Raw genomic sequence first — 19,269 nt, 5'->3', positions numbered from 1 at the left:
TCTTAACTAATATTATATTCATAAAATTTCATGTAAAATAATTGCCCTGAGAAAACCAGTTAACTAAGTTTAAATGATGAAGGATTATTAACTCATTCATGTGAGAGGCTTAACCCTCATTGTATTTCATTCATTCTAAAGAAACTGTTTTGACCATTTTGACCTTAGCCGTTGTAAAACTTGCAGTTATCTAATTTGGGTCAATTTTGAATCTGGGAGGTACAGAAAATAGTTAAATTACGTTTGTTTCTGAAGACAAAATGAGCAATAAAGGAACAAAAGACTCTTCCTTGAACCCAGAGTAGGCTGTTCCTATTCTAAATTTGTCACTAGGTGTCTTAATCTGACTTTTTATAAATCAAAACAAAAATTTAGTTTGCGATTATTCCCTGTTTACCCCCAGGTTTATTTAACCAAATTAAAGATGATTTACATTAATTTTAATCCCAATCTTGATATCATTAACAACCAGGATCACTGCTTCTACGTATTTTTAGATTGTCAAGTCACTAATCTTTTTACTTTTAACTTTTATATATTATCACAGAACTTTAAGTAAAATTAGCTTTTGCAGTAGATTTGTTAAAATCCACTGAGTCAAGAAATACCTAAAATACATTTTCACTCAATACCATAATATTATATGGGTTGCTGTCTTAAAAATATGTGGGTTTTTGTTTCAAATATGATTGTCCTTGTCACCTTCCCGGAATCACACCCAATTTATATTTTAAAAAATCAGGGGCTTCCCTGGTGGCGCAGTGGTTAAGAATCCGCCTGACAATGCAGGGGACACGGGTTCGAGCCCTGGTCCGGGAAGATCCCACATGCCGCGGAGCAACTAAGCCCGTGCGCCACAACTACTGAAGCCCGTGCGCCTAGAGCCCGTGCTCCACAAGAGAAGCCACCGCAATGAGAAGCCCACGGACCGCAACGAAGAGTAGCCTCTGCTCGCTGCAACTAGAGAAAAGCCCGCGCGCAGCAACGAAGACCCAATGCAGCCAAAAATAAATAAATAATAAATAAATAAATTTCCAAAAAATCAGCTAGAGAGGTTGGCAAAAGTAATTTCAGGATAATGTTGTAAATTTTTTAATTTGAAAGTTTTTACAAAGTGAATACATTAATATCAAATACCTGATACATATTAGATAAGTGGACAATAAAATTTCGACTTGTCGTGTGTGTGTGTGTTTGTGTGTGTGTGTTTGTGTGTTGATGGTGGTTTATGTTGTTTCAAATATGTGTGGGTATTATAGGAAAAGAAATTAAATTAACTCCCTCATGTTCAACATGTGATTTCCCCCCTCCCTGTCTAAGCATTACAAGAATTCAGGCCAGGATCACACAAAGCCACATGAGGCTAAAATAGCCATTTCCTCTTCTGGGGTTTTAGTTTGATGGGTACCCAAGGAAACAAATGCTGTCTACAGATGGTCTTTGCTGCCTGCCCAAACATGTTTGTTTGTTATCAGCGTTGGCCTGACAAGATCTGTTTTCTGAGCCTAACTAGCTGTGTGGGAACTAAAAACTAGTCATTTCATCTCTCTGTAAAATCTCTCTGGAGGAGATTATCCTCAAAGTCCTTTCCATTTCTCAAATCCTTTGATTTAATGGTTCTGTTCCATATCTATCTGGTCTGGGAATTAACTAGTTTACATGGTCAACCAAGACCCGATCCATATGCAATAGGGCTCCTCCACATCTGTCACAGTAACAATACCTTTCTTCTAACTTATTACAGGGGGTGGAGAAGTTATTTGTTGGTAGGTTACTTGTTGCTGTTTCTTTTCTTTTTTTTTAAGATTTTTTTTTTTGATGTGGACCATTTTTAAAGTCTTTATTGAATTTGTTACAATATTGCTTCTGTTTTTTGTGGGTTTGGGTTTTTTTTTTTTATGTTTTGGTTGTTTTGGATGTGAGGTATGTGCGATCTTAGCTCCCCGACCAGATATCGAACCCGAACCCCCTGCATTGGAAGGCGAAGTCTCAACCACTGGATCGCCGGCGAAGTCTCAACTACTGGATCGCCAGGGAAGTCCCTGTTGTTGTTGTTTCTTGAATAAGAAAACCACAGCATCTGATGCATATTTTCTAACAACTAGGATATTCTGAATTTTTGTAATATTTTTATATACCTGAATAAAGCATGTAATTTAAACACTGTTAATGTCCAAAGCCACCATGTTTGGAAAAGGCTGGAAATGTCAGAAACTATTTAAGTTGCTTATAAATTGTATCCCAAAGCAAGAAGTTTACTGGACGGGAAGGACCACAACAACAGTAGCTTAGACAAGAAAGGCTTCTCTGAGGCTCTAAGACTGGGCTGGTTGCTCTACCCAAGCACTTTCAGGGCACCCTGTCCTTGCCCCTATTGTCACACCCCAAACTGTGTTGTTTGTTGGCCCCCCTGATTACACAGTGCAAGTTCTGGGAGGACAGGAATTGTTCATTAATGTACCCTTGACAGTACATCAGGGGTACAGTGCCTGACACATGATAAGGACTCCATAAATGATTATTGAATAACTGTTGAATAAATAACTGGCCGTCCTCGCTTATTGCTCTGCCAGGAGCAACAGAAGCAGGCAAGGGTAGCATCACATGACACAGAAATAAGAGGCACCATTATCAAGAGCCTAGTGTTTGGTGGTTGCCAGGTGGACATAGGTTCCTATCAAAGTGTGATCGATGGGATCCCCAGAAATTTCCATTCAATGATGTCCCTATAGTATGTTATACTATACCTGCCTACTCTGGGTAGCATCAAAGGATACAAGACATTTTTGATGGGATAATTTTGACAGGACCATTTATCCAACTCTTACACATACCTCAGCAAAATTTGCAGTGTATTAATCATGAGTAGCTAAGCACAAAGAATGAATACTCTTCAAGGAAAAGTGAGTTGGTGTGGGCTATATTTTAACAGGAAATTCCTCTGGCTATATTTCATAGGAACTAGGTGCAGTAACTGTTGTGTAATTGCTCAGCATACCGTTTGGTAAAGGATTAACAAAACCTTTTCCCCTTCTGTGTGAGAATTTAACCTTGGGTTAACTTTCTAGCTCTGTTCCCCTGGCAACCTAATAAAGAGTAGTATATCAACCATGTTGCTAGGCAACATTACATATGGTAGAAATGACCCCGAACTGGTGAACTGTATCCAGACTGGGAGAGCTACAAATGCCTGATAGGAAGCCACACCTCTGGGCTTCCCGAACCACAGTGACTCTTGGAAGAGACATGTCTCTTGTGGGGACGCTGGAAGTTATTTCTATGGAGTTGTTATAAGAGATACTTGCCCCCCTGGGACAACAGGCTTTTAAGCCAGAATAGCTTCCATACTTGCCTGATGTGGGTCTGTCTCCTTGCACCTGAACCACAGGGACAGATGCAAGGACTCCGACGGAGAAGCAATATCTGGCTCTGCCCTGCTGGTGAGCCGTGCTTCCCATCCTATGTCCTTCTAAGTGAATCTGCTGTGGTAGTTTATGAGTTTGAATGTTTCTAAACATTCGATTGTGCCTAAGTAGACCCCTGGAGGACACTATATTACTATTTGCTTGCTTTTTCTGGTGGCAGGAGAAGCTCCTCAGAGACTATGGATAGTAGAAAGATGTGAAACTGTCTGGCATATTCTTCTGCTTCCAAAAAAATCCTAATCATACCCTTCACAGTCTGCATGACAGATAATCCATATCCATTACACATGATCAAGACATATATCTCAAATTGATGCCTTCCCTTAAAATCGCCAAGCTTGTTACTGCTAACCCTTCTTCATCTAAACACATAATCCCAATCCTAACCCCCAATAATTTTTAATATGCTACTGACAGAGGGCCAAAAAAAATCAAATGATGGATATAAAAATTGTTTCCCCAAGCCACAGCTGTCAATGAAGCACTGGCAGTAGTAAAATTATCCATCTGGAGGGTCAGAACAGATGCTAAATGTCCTCCTCAAGTTATGAAGCTTCCATATCATCTGATCACAATGGTGTGAGTTAGTGTCACCTTTGAAAACTAGGACTTATTAAAAACCAGGCAAACTACCCTTGCCAAACAAACAACTTTTCATTTATCTCTACAGAAGCATTATTTGAAGAAAAGAATTCAAATTTTCAGAGCTTTAATGAAAGGTTTGAGGAACACAGCAATATTTGGTGGAAATATGGAGCAAAAATCAATGAAAACATTGCCTATCATAAGCAACTGAATAAAGCACCCCCCTTTTGGGGTAAAAAGATAGCACGAACACATGAAAGCACAAAGCAAGCGACAAAGGACCAACAATGACAGGAAGTACAGTGGTAATGCTCAAAACAGAGTGTAGCAGGGACTTCTCACCCACCCCATCCCCTTGCCCCTCTCTACCCTATTACACTACACTTCACAGAGATAATTCTATTGTCAGTGCACAAAAGACACACAAGAAAAACCTAGACATCCAAATGAAACAGCAAGAATTCAAGTGACCAAAGGCCACTCCAGTCTCCCCACCGCCCTCAGAATCAGTGCATGCAGCCCTGCCTGTTGCCTTTCTCTACGTGGGGTTTATTACAACATCAATTCACAACAACAACAAAATAAAAAACCCTTCGTAGTATTCTGAACCTCCAGAATACTCAATTTCACAACATTCTGCAGACCACTGGGTCAATAGCTTTCTTAAGGAATATTCAAAGTATAGTGACCACCAAAATATTTACATCAGACTGGCATCTTTCTGCCAAATGACCAGAAGCCATGATGCTCTATGTCATTTCTAAAGGTATTACAGATCCAGGCCTTATTTATATTCCTTTCCAACACCTGTGAAAGCCTGTTCCCTTCTCCCAAAAGAAACAATTTCCCAAGGGTACCACTTTTCAATCCCATTACAAGTAAAAATCCTGTTCCCATCCATGCAGTATATGTAATATTAGAAAAAAAATCCCTTTGCAAACTTGGACTGAATATGCCAGAAAGATGCCAAATATAAACTAAATCACTAATGGTCTGCGTTGGGCCCAACTGTGAATTTACTTATAAAAATATCACCAACTCCACAAATTAAACCTCAAAGACACTGTGCAGATTATAAATACTGACCACCAAATGGGAACATAAATTTAAAACTGAGGACAGTTTATTATCTGATAGTCCACACAGAGGAAGTATCTCCTTTAAAAGTGACAAAATTCAGCGACCGAATTCAGTTATTCCCAATGCCAACACGCAAACTCCAAACAGCCAATGTCTCCAGACATTGCCAGATATATGTACTCTGGGGGGCAAAATCACCCCCAGTTGAAAATCACTGTCTTAGAGTGTAATCTCTAATGTAAAATTTTTTATTTTGCACCCAGTGATGTGAATAGGTTATGGGGTCACCAGAGAGGATCACTGCTCTGCCAGAGAAAGCAGGCAGAGCGTTGAACTGTGAGGTAGAAAAGTCATATTAAAACATCAGAAATGCTTTGAATGGAGAGAGCGAAAATATCAAACATAACTCCCTGCAAAGTATATCTTCTACACCTCCTTTTAGGTTTCCCTTTTGCTAAGGTCCTGCTTTTAAAACAATGCTAATGTTTTCATTTCTGGTAAGAAGTGTTTCTGGTCCTTGAAAATTTTCAATGTGTAATTCTTGATCTAGAACAATAATTTTCCAACTATCTCTGTTAATAGACTGGTTTTTAAACTTCCAGCCTACTTCAGGCCAATGTGTAGTCCTACTGTGTGCACTGGGATCCAGGAATTCAGCTGCTGTCTGGGGCCAGCACCATCCTAGGGTTCTAACTTCTATTGAGAAGTACAGTTTAAACACCTCCTGAACCCTTCAATGCTAACATTTATTCACAAGCCAATTTACAATTTTTTGATTATCTCTTTTTGTTCAAGAGGCAGAAAGGAAAGTGTTTTTGTTTTGTTTTTTACCATCTTTTGAAATACAACTATAGTAAAATTAAAGGAAGAAAATTCATTTTGGATACTTTAACATAAGACAAAATTATGAAAGTGCCTTAAATATCTTTAATCCCTAATATTTCCTGCTCTTTAGACTTTTAAAGAAGTACAGTCTCTTTTGTTAGAATAATTGCATGGCTGCAAAGTGGGTGAAAAGCAGACTTGTTTTAAAAACCTGTTCTTCTAGTAACCTTCCCTTTCCCTCCAAAGGATCTTTTAAAAGGTAAACAATTTAGACATATAACTTGCTTATATTGGCTTACCTTTTCCCTCCAATTAAAGTTCTATTCATAAACGAGGTAAAGGAATGTCAGTGGTGGCTGCATTTCCAGGTTACACAGCAGTGGCTCTTGGAAATGGCTGGAAAATGCATAGGAGCATTTTGAGTTTTGCCCAAATGCCTTGTTTTATGATCATAAAACAGGTTATTTGTGTGCAAAGAATTGTTAAATCCCAAGCCAGACAGGGAAACCACCCAGACCTGGGCTCTCAGGCTCCCTTCCCGGGGCTAACTTAAAATTTAATTCAACGGGGCAAGTCACAGTGCCATAAGGAAACTTTCAGCTCATTTCCATGCTTGTCTGCACATAAATGCCCCCAGCCTTTAAAACTGCAATCTTAGATTTAGAAAGTAATTTTTACAGTCATATAGCCAGACGGCCCTGTCTGCCTTGTATCAAGGAAACTTTCTCCTTAATACTTCACCAGAAAATTAAAGTACGGAATTCATTAGGAGAGGCTTGGCAGAAGTAAGATTGATCTCAAAACTTAATATGTTCTTGCCCACCTTTTCAGAGAAAGAGGATGACGACACAGGAATGCAGAAAGATTGAGACACTATGAAAAAAGTATGGAGATTTTCTTATCTCCCTCCCAACCAGAGTTTGGATGCACGGCAGGAAAAACGGGACGCCTCAGAGCCAACCTTGATTCACTCAGAAAGCTTTCAGAAATCAGGGGCGGCACTAAAAAGTCCTTTGAGTCACAGAATCCAACCTCCACCATGTAGTCTAACAGAAATGTAAATAATTAACAGTGAAAAAATGTTCCTCTCAGGGTTCCACAAAATTGGACAAAGGGTGGCTTTCAACCACAGAACTGGCAAGAACAAATTCTAAACCCGCTTCTCCACTAATTTATTGCTACGTAAGCATCTCTCCATCTAATAAGCTGGGCTGAACTTGGGGTCTATCATCCGAATCCTCTCCGCCGGGGTCGTTTTCCTCACCAGACTCCACGTAGATTGGCCAGTCATTGTCTGTGTCACTCTTTTCTTGGCTCTCGGACGAAGCCTCCACCAGGCTAAGGTTGATGGGCATCAATTCGTCATCATCATCATGTGTGTCTGTAACGCAGGTGCAGCTGTCACACAGCCCGAAGCGCCGCAGCCCCTGCGACAGGTGACTTGTGAAGGTTCTTCTGCAGCCCTTGCAGATAATTGGACGGTTGGACCTATGGACCTAAAATCACCAGCACAGTAAATGTCACAGAAAAGGGGTTGAGTCATGGCCTTCAGGGCCCCATGAGACATGGCCCCTCGTTGACCCTCCAGTCTCATTTCTCACCACTCTCCCTCTTGCTCTCTCTGCCACAGTCTCAGCCTCACCAAGGTCCTTTCCACCCCAGGGCCATCGGACATGCGTGGAGTGTGCCCTCCTCCCCCCGTCACCTCTCCCTCCTTACTAATGCCTTTTTTCTCCCCCCCAGCTGTACCGCGCAGCTTACGGGGATCTTAGTTCCCCAACCAGGGATGGAACCCGCGTCCTCAGCAGTGAAAGCTCAGAGTCCTAACCACTGGACCGCCAGGGAATTCCCACTAGTGACTTTCAAGGAAGTCTTCTCTGATGCTCCAGGCCAGATTAGGTCCCCCAGCTACACAGTCTCACCTATACTTCTCCCTTTGTTTTATTTCTAACAAATCATTGGTAAAATTCACTAGATTCTAAGCTCCAAGAGGTCATGGACTATCCTCATTCATGTTCTCTGTCCTCTGTCACATTTGTTACTACATCCCTAGTGCCTGGCATATAAAGGGCACTCAGTGAACCGATTAGGATTTTAGGCATGGCCTCTTACGTACCTTGGATTGTTTAGTTATTAGGAAGGCAGATTTGCCAGACAGTGTATTCTCTAAAAGTGCCAGCAGATGCTTCACCCTTGACTTTTTCATTGATAAATGCATTCCTTACTTATGAGAAGAGAACCTGATCTCCTACTCCATGCAGCTCCTTGTGAGGGCAGCAGTCCCAGGGGTCCCCTCTGTATAAGGAACTATCTTTCTAATGCATGCACTTTTCAGGAACTCCAGCCAATAGGGGATCTGTGAATCAATCAGAGCCTCTCTTTTAGAGAGCTCTGGATGCAGGATACACACAAGAGGCAGTGACAGAGAGAGGCTGACGCAGGAGAAGGGCCAACAACGATACCCAGGTTGCTGGAGTTGCCGTTACATCCTGACCTTTGTCCCTGCTTCCCCTGAGGTTTCCTGGGCTGCCTATGCTAAACCCCCAATGCCTGAGCCAACCCAAGTGTGTATGTGACCCTTGCAACCTGATGGAGCCTTTGAAGACCACCTCTTTGGGCTGCAGTAGACTGGACCTCGTACAAAGTGGAAAAATAGAGGGAATGAGGATTCCAACCAATGAAACTATCTTAAAGGTACCCAGGGACCTATTGTTGTCTGGTTATTAGATCCTTAGCAGATAAATGATTCACAAAGATTCTTCTCCCATTCTGTGGGTTGTCTTTTCACATTCTTGATAGTGTCTTTTGAAATCCAAACCATTTTTATGTTGGATTTTCCAAAGACTGATTGCCTTGCTCAAAGACGATCTTAAATGCAATGCCTTTCTAAACGGCCTGAATGCTTTTTAGCAGGTAGGAATCACCCACTCACATGGGAGACAGAATCCTAGGCAGCAGCCAGTGGGAGGGGAGGTCCGCTTGGGCAGGGGTCCTCTTTGCTGCTCACAGGTAGCCCTATAAATGGCAGTATATCTCTTCCCCACCCCGGGGTGCTGAGGTTGGGTGGGAAACAGAGAATGCAGCTTACCTCTGGCATCACACCACAGGGAACAGACCCACAATCCCCTGTCTAAGCCTCAGTGTTCTCTGCCTTTTGACAACCATCCCTGACTAGGGTCTAAACTTTCTTAACTTTCCTCCTAAGAAAACTAGTCTGTTACCATATAAGTTTTAACTTTCTCTAAGTGCCACCAACCCAGGTGTAACTTAGTAGCAGAAATACATGTTTAAAATTCTCTGGAAATACCCCAGTGGACAGAAAAGAGAAAGACAGGCTGGCCTTTTGCCCTCACGTTAGACAAACGTCATGAACCACCCCCACTCCCACCCCACCGTCCTGAGAGAACCGCCGGCTCCTCCACTTACGCTGAGCGCGTGGCCCCGCAGATGCTCCTGTCGGGTGAACCTCTTGCCGCAGGTCTCACAGGGGTAGGGCCGCTCCCCCGTGTGTGAGCGGATGTGCCGCTTAAGGATGCCCTTCTGTTTGGCAGTGTAGGGGCAGAAAGGACACTTGTGCAGCTTGATGGGCACCACCAGCACACCACCTGGGGAACCAAATGGTACTGTAAGCAGCAACAACACTGGCCGCCCTGCGATGGACGGGATCCAGAGCAGGGGAGTTCGACCAGCCCAGGTCGAGAAGAAGGACCCCAACTCCACCAGCAGCTAACAGCAAAACATTGTCTGCAAATTGCAACTCTGGTTCCCAGTCAGCCAGAGGAGAAGGTGGGCTTCTGATATAAGATTGCAAGGAATGCTGTAAGGCCTCAGCTTTGAAACTGCTCTGTGGCTCACAGTTAGAAAACACAGCTTATATTACAACCTTAGAACACATATACCTTCATGTGGACAACTTGAAAAGCTTCCCAAAATAATACTCACTCTGATAATGTCTATTCTCTTTGATTTCATCTTAGGACAATAATGATTGAGACCCTGCTATAGACTGAATTTCATCCCCCTCAAATTCATACATTGAAGCCATAACCTCCAATGTGACTATATGTGAAGACAGGGCCTTTAAGGAGGTAATTAAGGTTAAATGAGGTTGTAAGGGTAGAGCTCGAATCTGGTAGGACCGGTGTCCTTATAAGAAGAGGAAACTATGCCAGAGATGCCTTTCTCTCCCTACTCTTGCACAGAGGAAAGGTCATGTGAGGACCAGCAAGAAGGCAGTCGTCTGCAAGCCAGAAAGAGAGCTCTCACCAGACACCAACCCTGCTGGCACCTTGATCTTGGACTCTGCACCTCCAAAACTGTGAGACAATAAATTTCTGTTGTTTAAACTGCTCAGTCTGTGGTATTCTGTTATGGTTGCCTGAGCTGGCTAATACAAACCCCCTGAGTTGATTTAATGACCCTCAAAAGTTTGAAAAAACTATTATGATGGAACAGACCACTGGGTCAGGATTCAAGCTTCCTTTGACAGCAGCTCCTAATAATAGCTTCCAGGCATGTGTAGAAGTGGTTTGCTGTGATGCAGACCCTACATTGTTTGGAGTTCATATTAACTCTATACATCTGAAATCATCAAATATCTTAAAAATTCACTTAAATTTTTTAGAACTGTTTTTTTTCCACCTTGCTCCTACACCCGTTAAGGTGACAACATGATTATTACCCACATGTATAAAAACTGTTCCTTTCAAGTTTCCTGCGTTACCCTTATTGTAGTATTCCAAGATTTGTCTCCTCTATCCATGCCCTTCAGAACTTTACAGACTTTGATCACATCATATTATATGTGGAGGCACTAGTAACTCAAGCTTTCCAGGCACAGAAACCTGAGTTCAAGTCCTGGCTCTACCACTTACCAGCTGTGTGACCTTGCACATCTCACTTAACTTCTCTGTGCTTTACTCATCTGTAAAATAAGGATGATACTAGTTCCCACCTCACAGGATTGTGGTAAGAATGAAATGAGGTAATGCCTAAAGCACAGCAGCTGGCATATAGTAAGCTCTCATAAATGTTAACCATTTTTGTCACATCATCATCACCTGGGTGTTTCTTTCCTGATTAAGCTGGCCAGGCTCTTGTGGTCTCTCTTAACACGGGAGTAACTCCTTTTCTCTGGGACCTTCTCAGGACACCTAATAGGGCTTTACCTTTCCTGAGGTGCTGCCAAAAGTATGGCAAACTGAATGTCAAGTGAGAACCCAACATCATTCTATGTACGGGTGAAAATTATTCTCTTTAGTTTCTAGTTCCCATCCTGATAATGCTTAACATTTTGCATAATCTATAGTGACTCCAAAATCTGTTTCCCAGAATAAAAGCAGCAGCTCATGGCTCAACACTGCATATATATGTTGGATTATTTATTTCTCACTGATCACACTGGTACTGAGATGTCAGTTTCCTGCTCACTCCTCTGGCACTGTGGACTCTTCCCATCATTTATCCCCATCAGCCTGGCATTGTACTATCACCTTCTTCCCGACTATAAAAACATTCAGTAAAATGGGTCCAGTGTTAATCCTTGGAAAAAAACAACTGTTAACTATTTTTCCATCAGAGAAGTATGAATTATCACAACACTTTCCTTCCTCTCTTATGATCTGATTGCTCCAAAGAAAACCAGTTCACCTGAATGCCTATTACATGTGAGGCACTGTGTCAAGGTGCATCTTTACCAAGATACCTGTTTCTTCCCTCAAGAAGTTAAGTGTAGCAGGAGAGAAAGACATGGAAACAAATTCATACAATATAATATAACACATGCAAAGTTCAAAGTGATGAAGAAATGTAGGAAAGAAAGTAATGAATTCTCTCCCGGAGTTCAGAGAAGATTTCACAGGAGAGATGACCTTTGAGCAAGGTTTTAAAGGATGAATAGGAGTTCACTGGGAGTTTGAGAAAGAGAAAGGTATCTCAGGTAGGGGAACAACACATGCTTAGGTACAGAGGTAAATGAGAATATGAAATATTAAGTGGGGTGGAGAGGGATGAGGAATGAAGCCAAGGAAAGGGCAAGGAATGGTCAAGAAGGTCACGTTCATGCATTTATTCAACAAATTTATACTGAGCACCTATGATGTACCAGGCTGTGTTCTAAGCCCTGGGGACACAGCAGTGAACAGAAAATACAAAAATCCCTGCCTCTGCAATGCTGATATGTTAAGGAACTTGGACTTTATTCTCTAAGCAGGTGGGGTTTTAAGCTGGGAAGGTACAAGGTGAAACTTGACTTTTAAAGGATCCCTCTGGGGATAATGCAGGGGAAGGATTTAAGAGAGGCAAGATTAAAGGCAGGAAGTCCAGGTGGGAGAGGATGAGCGATGACGTGAATTAAAGCCACGGCTGTGGAGGTGGAGAGGAGGAGAAAGGTTTGAGAAGTAAAATTAATAGCACTCGATGACCACGTTGGGGAGGAGAGAGCAGGGAAAGAGAAGATTCTAAATGACACCGATTCTGGGTTAGCTGACTTGGTGGGTGACGGTGGAATAAACCGAGGCAGGGAACACAGGAGGAAAAGCAGGAGCAGGATGGATGAGAAGGTCGGTTTGGGTTTTACGATGTTTGAGGCAGGCTCAGAGCATCCATGGGGGAATATCTGGGTTAGACAGATAAATCTGGAGCTCAGGGAAAGAAGAGAAGAATACAGTTTTGAGAGTCCTCAGCAGATTGGAGTGGTTGCTTTAACTGAGGTCTGGCTCTCCCCTAAGCACCCTGCTTCCCTTAACCCACTGCCTTGACACCCTGGATCAGGGGAGGGTGGGTCTTCCTTGTGCTTCACTGTCATCTCCAGACCACTGTCCCTCCCTCCTTCCTTAAAAACCCTAAGATCTTTCGGAGCTCATCCCATCAGATGATACTGCTACCCATCCTTGTTACAGTTATCCAGGAGCCCCTAGATCATCCCCTCACTCCTTGGAGATTTGATCACATTGCCTTCAGACACACCTCCTGGCATAATTCTTGGTGTGAATACCGAAAATGACCCTTGCAATACCCTGGCCTCTCTGTTCCCGGACCTCCTTTCTTCCAAAGACCTTATCCTCCACTCCACCTCAGCCACCCAATCCTAGACAAAGAGCTCTCAACTCTGCCTGCATATTAGAATCATCTGGGAAGCTTAAAATGAAAATAAATACTGATGTCCAATCCCCATCCCAAGCTAATGGGTGGGGTGGGACCCAAGCATCATATTTTTAAAGCATCCTTCCCAGTCTAATGTACAGACAGGGATGAGAATCATGGCCCCATACCTAGATATTGCCAATAACTGTACTCACTCCATAACCCACATTTCAAGCGCTCCACTTTCCAATCACCGTTTTATATCTTTCCAGCTCACCCCGTAGGTGTTCCTTCTCTACTGGGACGTCCAAGCCATGGACTATACTGCCATTTTACTGCCCTTCCCCTCCTCGAGTTCTCATTCCCCTCCTTCCCCAGCTGAGTGCCTATAGCCCATCAATGAAACCACTCCTTTGCATATACCCTCAGCTGCCTTGGTCCACTATCTCCCTCTATCTGCATTCATCTAGTTCAGTATAACCCTCTGCCTATTCTGTAGGTGAAACAAGGCAAGTTAACATCACTGGAAAAAAATGCACAACTCTGGTCCGGTCTCACTTTAAATCAATCCAACCATCACCATCTGACTACTATAATATCAAAAGAGCCCTTGGTTCTGCCCAAGAACCCTAAGTATTTCCCTGGTTCATTCACTCTCCCACTCTTCTCAGTGACTATTTCATACCTTCCCTCTGCTCAAATCTCCCACCCCTCCTACCCCTTCCTCACTGTCAGCTGCTGTCCTTGCTTCTTATTTCATTGAGAAGGCGGAGCAAGCAAAGAGAATGTCTACATGGTCCCAGCCACCCCCCAACCTCCAATATGAACACATCTAATCCGCTTTCACTCCTGTTACTATGAATGAATTGTTCTCACTCCCATCCAAGGCGAGACCATCCCTCCATTTATACATGGGACCCCCATCTCTCCTCGATCTATCCATTGTCCCTCACTCTTCCATTATCATTTATCTTCCTCTCTCCTGGATCATTCTCATCAGTAAATAAATGTTTTTAGATTCTCCACCTTAATAAAAACCTTAACCTCATATGCCCCTTCAGCCATGGAAGCATTTCTTTGTTCCCTTCACAGCAAAATTTCTTGAAAGAAGCATCTATACTCACTATCTTCACGTCTACGTCTGAGTTCTCTTTTAAGCCTACTCTGTTTGGTCTTTTGTCCACCACTTCATTGATACTGCTCATCAGTGACCTCTCCATTACTAAACCCAATGATCAGTTCTCAATCTGCCTATCTATACACAGTACTGGACATAGTTGATTTCTCCTTTTTCTTGAAACATTTTCTCCTCTTGGCATCTATCACTCTTTCTTGATTCCCTCCTACCTCACTGGCTGCCCCGTCTCAGTTTCCTTAGCTGGTTCCCCTATTTCCCTGACCTCTAAATGTTGGGTCAGGGATCAGTCCTTAGATCTCTTGTCTTCTCCTTCCAGATCTATAGGATCATGGAACATACAGGTTTTAAATTCCATGGACCCATTAATGACTCCCAAATTTATATCTCAGCTCTGATTTCTCCCCAGAACTCCAAACATAGAGATGTAATTACTTACTGCACGCCTTCAATGGGATATCCAAAAGGCACCACAAACATAACATTTAAATCAATCACTCAAGCTAAAAACCTTAAGGTCACCTTTAACGCCTCTTTTTCTCATACCACTTATATAAGGCATTAGCAAATCTGGTCAGCTCTACCTTTCAGAGACAGTATAGTCCTAATCCAACCACATCTCACCTCTCTACTGCTACCACACTGATTCAAGGAGCACAGCTCTCACCTGGGTTATTGCAGTCACCTCCTAAACGGTCCTGCTGCTCCCACCTATGCTCCCCTATAGTCGATGCTCCCCTCTGGTCAACAGGAGAGCAAGAGTGGAAGCAGGAGGCCCACTTAGGAGGTGACAGCACACAATACAGAGGGATCCTTTTAATATATGTCATCTCAAGTCACTCTCTGCCAAGACCCTCTAGTGGATTTCCTTCTAAGAGCAATATTCAAAGGCCTTCTCATGGCCTTCAACACCCTCCCCAGTCCGCCCTCACTCAACCTCTCTGACCTTATCCCCCACCACTCTCTGCCTTGCTCACTCCACTCCAGCCACACCAGCATCCTTGCTGTTCCTTTCATTCACTTGCCAAGTGTGATCCTGCACCTGGGCCTTTGCACCTTTCTCTTCTCTCTGCCTGGAATGTTCTCCCTGATATCTCTACAGTTTGCTCGCTTAAAGGCAACCTGTTAGAAAGGCCTTCCTGGTCAACACTAAATAAAACAGCATCCCCTTCACTTTCTATCAACTTTGTCCCTGCTTTAGTTCTTCTTCATACTATATATGTACTTATTGGTTTATTGTCCGGCTCCCTACGCTAGAATATCAGCTCCATGAGGACAAAGACTGTCTTCTGTTCACTGCGATGAATAGTCCCTGGCATATAGGAAGTGCTCAGTAAATATCCGTTAAATGAATGAATGAACAGGAATGATAAGATGTTGAAGAAGCAAGGCAATGGTGGAATGCTGACACACTGACATTAAATGACCCCGTGATGAGGCTGAAAAGGAATGGGCAGAGGTAAGAGCAATGGGTACTTGTAGTGTCAGGAGCCAGGGGAGGAAAGAATTTCAAGAAGGAAAGATCAGAGTTAACTACCAAGAGTAGTCAAGAAAGATAACACCTGAAAATCACTCCCTGGATCGGCCCTGGAAATGTATAGCTGACCTCACGACAGTGGTTTCAGGGAAGGGGGAGTTGGTGGTAGTGTCAGAGCACAGTGGGCTGAGAAAAGATTGGGAAGTAAAACAGTGGAGGTGGCCGATATAGATGAACTTTTCAAGAAGCAATGGCAGGTGCTGGAGCTGGGGATGGGAGGTCCAGGGGAGGAGAGATTATAGGGGGACCATGTGCTTTGACAGTGTCTGCTAGTATCAGAGATGAGCAATGTGAACACAGAACTACTGTAACAGCCTCCTGACCGTCTCCCTGCCCTCGTCTCCCATCTCTGCACCATCTTGTGCTGAGGCCAAATTATCTCTCCTGTCCACTCCCAAGCTCCGAAACTACTAAAAATTCTCCTGTGCCTACAGATAGAAACCCACATTTTAGCATTTAAGCTTTTCCATGATCTGACTACAATTTCTCCCCATGTCTTCTCTTCTTACCTTCAGATGCCACTTTTTTCTTTAATTGAAATATAGTTTGATTTGCCATATTGTGTTAGTTTCAGGTATAAAGCAAAGTGATTGTTGTACATATACATGTATTTTTTTCAGATTCTTTTCCATTATAGGTTATAACAAGATACTGAATATAGTTCCCTGTGCTATACGGTAAGTCCTTGTTGTTTATCTCTTTTGTATATAGTAGTGAGTACTCAGATGCCACTCTCATAAAGCCTCTCTGACCTACCAGTAGGAAGCCAGTTCTGCTTCTGGACTACTGTGAAACTCACACCTCCATCTGTCTTCCAGCCCTAGTACCTTTCTACCACACGGTGCCATTTACACACCCCTTAACTCCTCTAAGACATCATCAGTTCTTTGAGAGCTGGAGCCACATCTGACTTATCTTTGTATCTTCACAAGGAAGGTGCTCAAATATTTGAGCAAATAAAGGAATAACCAAACAAATCAGTTGTACTCTGTGCCTTGGCACTTGGAATAAATGTAGCCCAGAGCCAGGTGAACTGAATCAACACCTGGCGGACAACAGGCATGGCAAGCTGCTGGGGTGGCTGCCTTGCCACAGACCCCTGTAGCTGGAAAGCTGCCTCTACAGATGGACAGATGGAGTTGAATGAGGGTGACATACAGCTGAGTTACTATTTCTTGATACTTGTGCTTACAGGCAGAGGGGTTGACAGACAAAACCAGTGCACTGAAATCCTCTATCCGCTTGTACTGCCTTCACAGTTTGTTTTATGAGTGAAACGAAGCCAGCCAGGGTTGCTAGTATTAGCTGTGACATTTACCAGCTCTGCATTCTTAAGAAACTCACTAAACCCTCTTGGGTTTCAGTTTCTCCACACTTCTTCTACCTAACTCATGTGGCATTATGAAGGGCTGATGGATGGGAAAGGGGGACACAGTCTGTGAAGTGCTACTATATACACGGAAATTAGATTTCAACAAGTTCCCACAGTGTAGTCACTGAAAACAGCTGCCACCTTTTACCTGCTGGTTAAGCCACTGTCTCTGAGGACCAGAAACCGTACTTTCAAGTTTTTCAAGTCAAGTTTTAATCAGACATACAGAGCATTCTTGATTTTTTTAAAAATGAAATTTAGATGCAGGAATGAAGTAATCTTTCATTAAAAACTGTAAAAATGAAAAAAAAAGAAAGAAATTAAAAGTCTCCAGACAGACTCAGTTTTCCTGGGTCTCTCCTATGTGTTCATGTTATTAAATTTTTGTTTGATTTTCTCCTGTTTAAAAAGTCTACCAAAGGATACAAGAAATTTACTCACATGAAACCAAATTCAACTCTCAAATATTCTCCAGTAAATCACACTATCAACCACAGCATGTTAATTGAGTGTCTACATGGGCCAGGCACCATGATTGACACAAAGTAGGAGAAATTTCCTACCTGTATAGAACGTGTTCTCATATGTGAGAAAAAATTCTGAAAACCTTTTCATTTGGTCCTCAACCCTGTGAGAAAGGCAAGGTGGGGGTGATTATCTCCTGAACAAAAAGGGTTCAAAGAAATGTCATGATTTAACCAAAGTCTCTCTGCTGGTTAGTGGAAGAGAATGGGTTCTTTCCATGTCTCCATACTGCACGCAACATGCTTATACTCTAGTTGCAGAGGTAAAAGACAAACATACTTGAAGAGGCAATGCCCTGCACACAGCAGGTGCTCAATTAGTACCTACTGGCGGTGGTGGCAGTGATAATGTGGTGATAACAGTGGCGGTGGTGATGGTGGTGATGGTGGTGATGATGATAATAGTGACAATGCCAGTGATGAGGATGACAGTGGGAGACCAGAAGGCACACAAGTGTGTGCTAAATAAGTGGCAGAGACGATGGAGGCTCATGGAGCTCACCTGAGTCCTCTCCATACCAGTCAGTCTGCACATCCATCATGGAACTCATGGCTGCTACTTCTGCACCACCTGGTCTTCCCTCCAAACTCCGAGAAAAGTGCTGGTCCGCGTCCTCTTTGCTCCGGACGGCACTGTGGCGCAGGAGCACCTCCAGGAATTGCTTCACATGGTAGTTACTGTAAGCCAAGTCGACCGCCTGGCCTCTGGGCAAACCCTCCTCCCCGTGGGCCAGGCTCAGTGGGGCAGTACGCTGCTGCAGCTGTCCGCCCACCTCCACCTCCACTTCCTCGGCATCGAACTCCACCTTGGGCTCCATCTGTTTGGGTCGAATGGAGCGGTCGCTGTCCACTGAGCCACTGCCCTGGCTGTCTTTCCCCACCAGTGCCAGAGGGTGGCAGCCTCTGCAGTCACCACGGGGGGACTCTCTTGGCCGATTCACACTCTCTTCCCCCTTGGCTGGAGAGACCAAGCTCTTGTTCTCACAGGAGGTCCCTTCCCTGCCTGAACTGGGGCTTCCACTCTCCACCTGGTGAGCCGCTGCTGCCGCTGCCGCTGCCGCTGCCGCTGCCGCTGCTGCCACCGCTGCAGCCACAGCGGCCTCCTTCTCCATCTTTCCGCAGATGTCTAGGGATGATCTGATGTATGTCTTGCAGAAGTTCACCACGTCGTTCATCTGCAGGTAGCTGGCAGCCGACATAACTTCAATCACGTTCTCCCCACACAAATCCAACTTTCCAGAATAGAGGAAGTCTAAGATGGTGGAGAAGGCGTCGGAGGTGACGATGTCCAAGGAGGCGGTGCTGTGCCGCCCGCTGTCCTGGATGTAGTGAATGAGCAGGGCTCGGAAATAGCCGCTGTTGGCAAACAAGATGTTCCTGTGGGCCTTGAAGATCCGCCCTTCCACAATGATGCTGCAGTCACAGAAAAAGTCCCTCTGCCGCTGTTCATTCAACTCGCCCAAGAGCTTGGCGTAATAGGATTGCATCTCCATTTCTCCACCAGCTGCTGCCGCTTGGAGTAACCTGGATCTCTGCCAAGATTTTTTTGTTTTTCAGTTAATTCACAAATCCCAACCTTACAAATAAGATGTTCGTTTTTTGTTTGTTTGTTTTGTTTTGTTTTTCTTTTAATTCTTCCAAAAACCCTGGTTGAGTAATGTCTTTATAATATGGGCTGTTTGGGATCTAACAAAAATCAAAGG

At 43.6% G+C, this 19,269-nt stretch overlaps 1 protein-coding gene across 1 annotated transcript; it reads right to left on the bottom strand.

The window, feature by feature from the left end:
• Window positions 1-6,827: 6,827 nt before the first annotated feature.
• On the bottom strand, window positions 6,828-19,059 carry ZBTB8B (zinc finger and BTB domain containing 8B). Its single transcript, XM_068537848.1, has 3 exons — window positions 18,069-19,059; window positions 9,342-9,520; window positions 6,828-7,411 (listed from the first exon to the last, which is right to left on the bottom strand). The coding sequence occupies exons 1-3, from the start codon at window positions 19,057-19,059 to the stop codon at window positions 7,094-7,096; spliced, it is 1,488 nt and encodes a 495-aa protein (XP_068393949.1). The 3' UTR covers window positions 6,828-7,093.
• Window positions 19,060-19,269: the final 210 nt, after the last annotated feature.

This window comes from Eschrichtius robustus, chromosome 3, assembly GCF_028021215.1.
Source record: "Eschrichtius robustus isolate mEscRob2 chromosome 3, mEscRob2.pri, whole genome shotgun sequence".
Lineage (NCBI taxonomy): Eukaryota > Metazoa > Chordata > Mammalia > Artiodactyla > Eschrichtiidae > Eschrichtius > Eschrichtius robustus.
This window is presented reverse-complemented; position numbering and strand designations above follow the sequence as displayed.

Bases quoted from the DNA above. Each gene is read 5' to 3' on its own strand.
- ZBTB8B (XM_068537848.1), bottom strand. From the start codon at position 19,059: ATGGAGATGCAATCCTATTACGCCAAGCTCTTGGGCGAGTTGAATGAA. The intron at 9,521-18,068 runs GTGAGCTCCATG...TTGGTTCCCCAG, and splicing joins CTGGTATGGAGAGGACTCAG to GTGGTGTGCTGGTGGTGCCC. The intron at 7,412-9,341 runs GTAAGTGGAGGA...TGGTGATTTTAG, and splicing joins TGCGGGGCCACGCGCTCAGC to GTCCATAGGTCCAACCGTCC.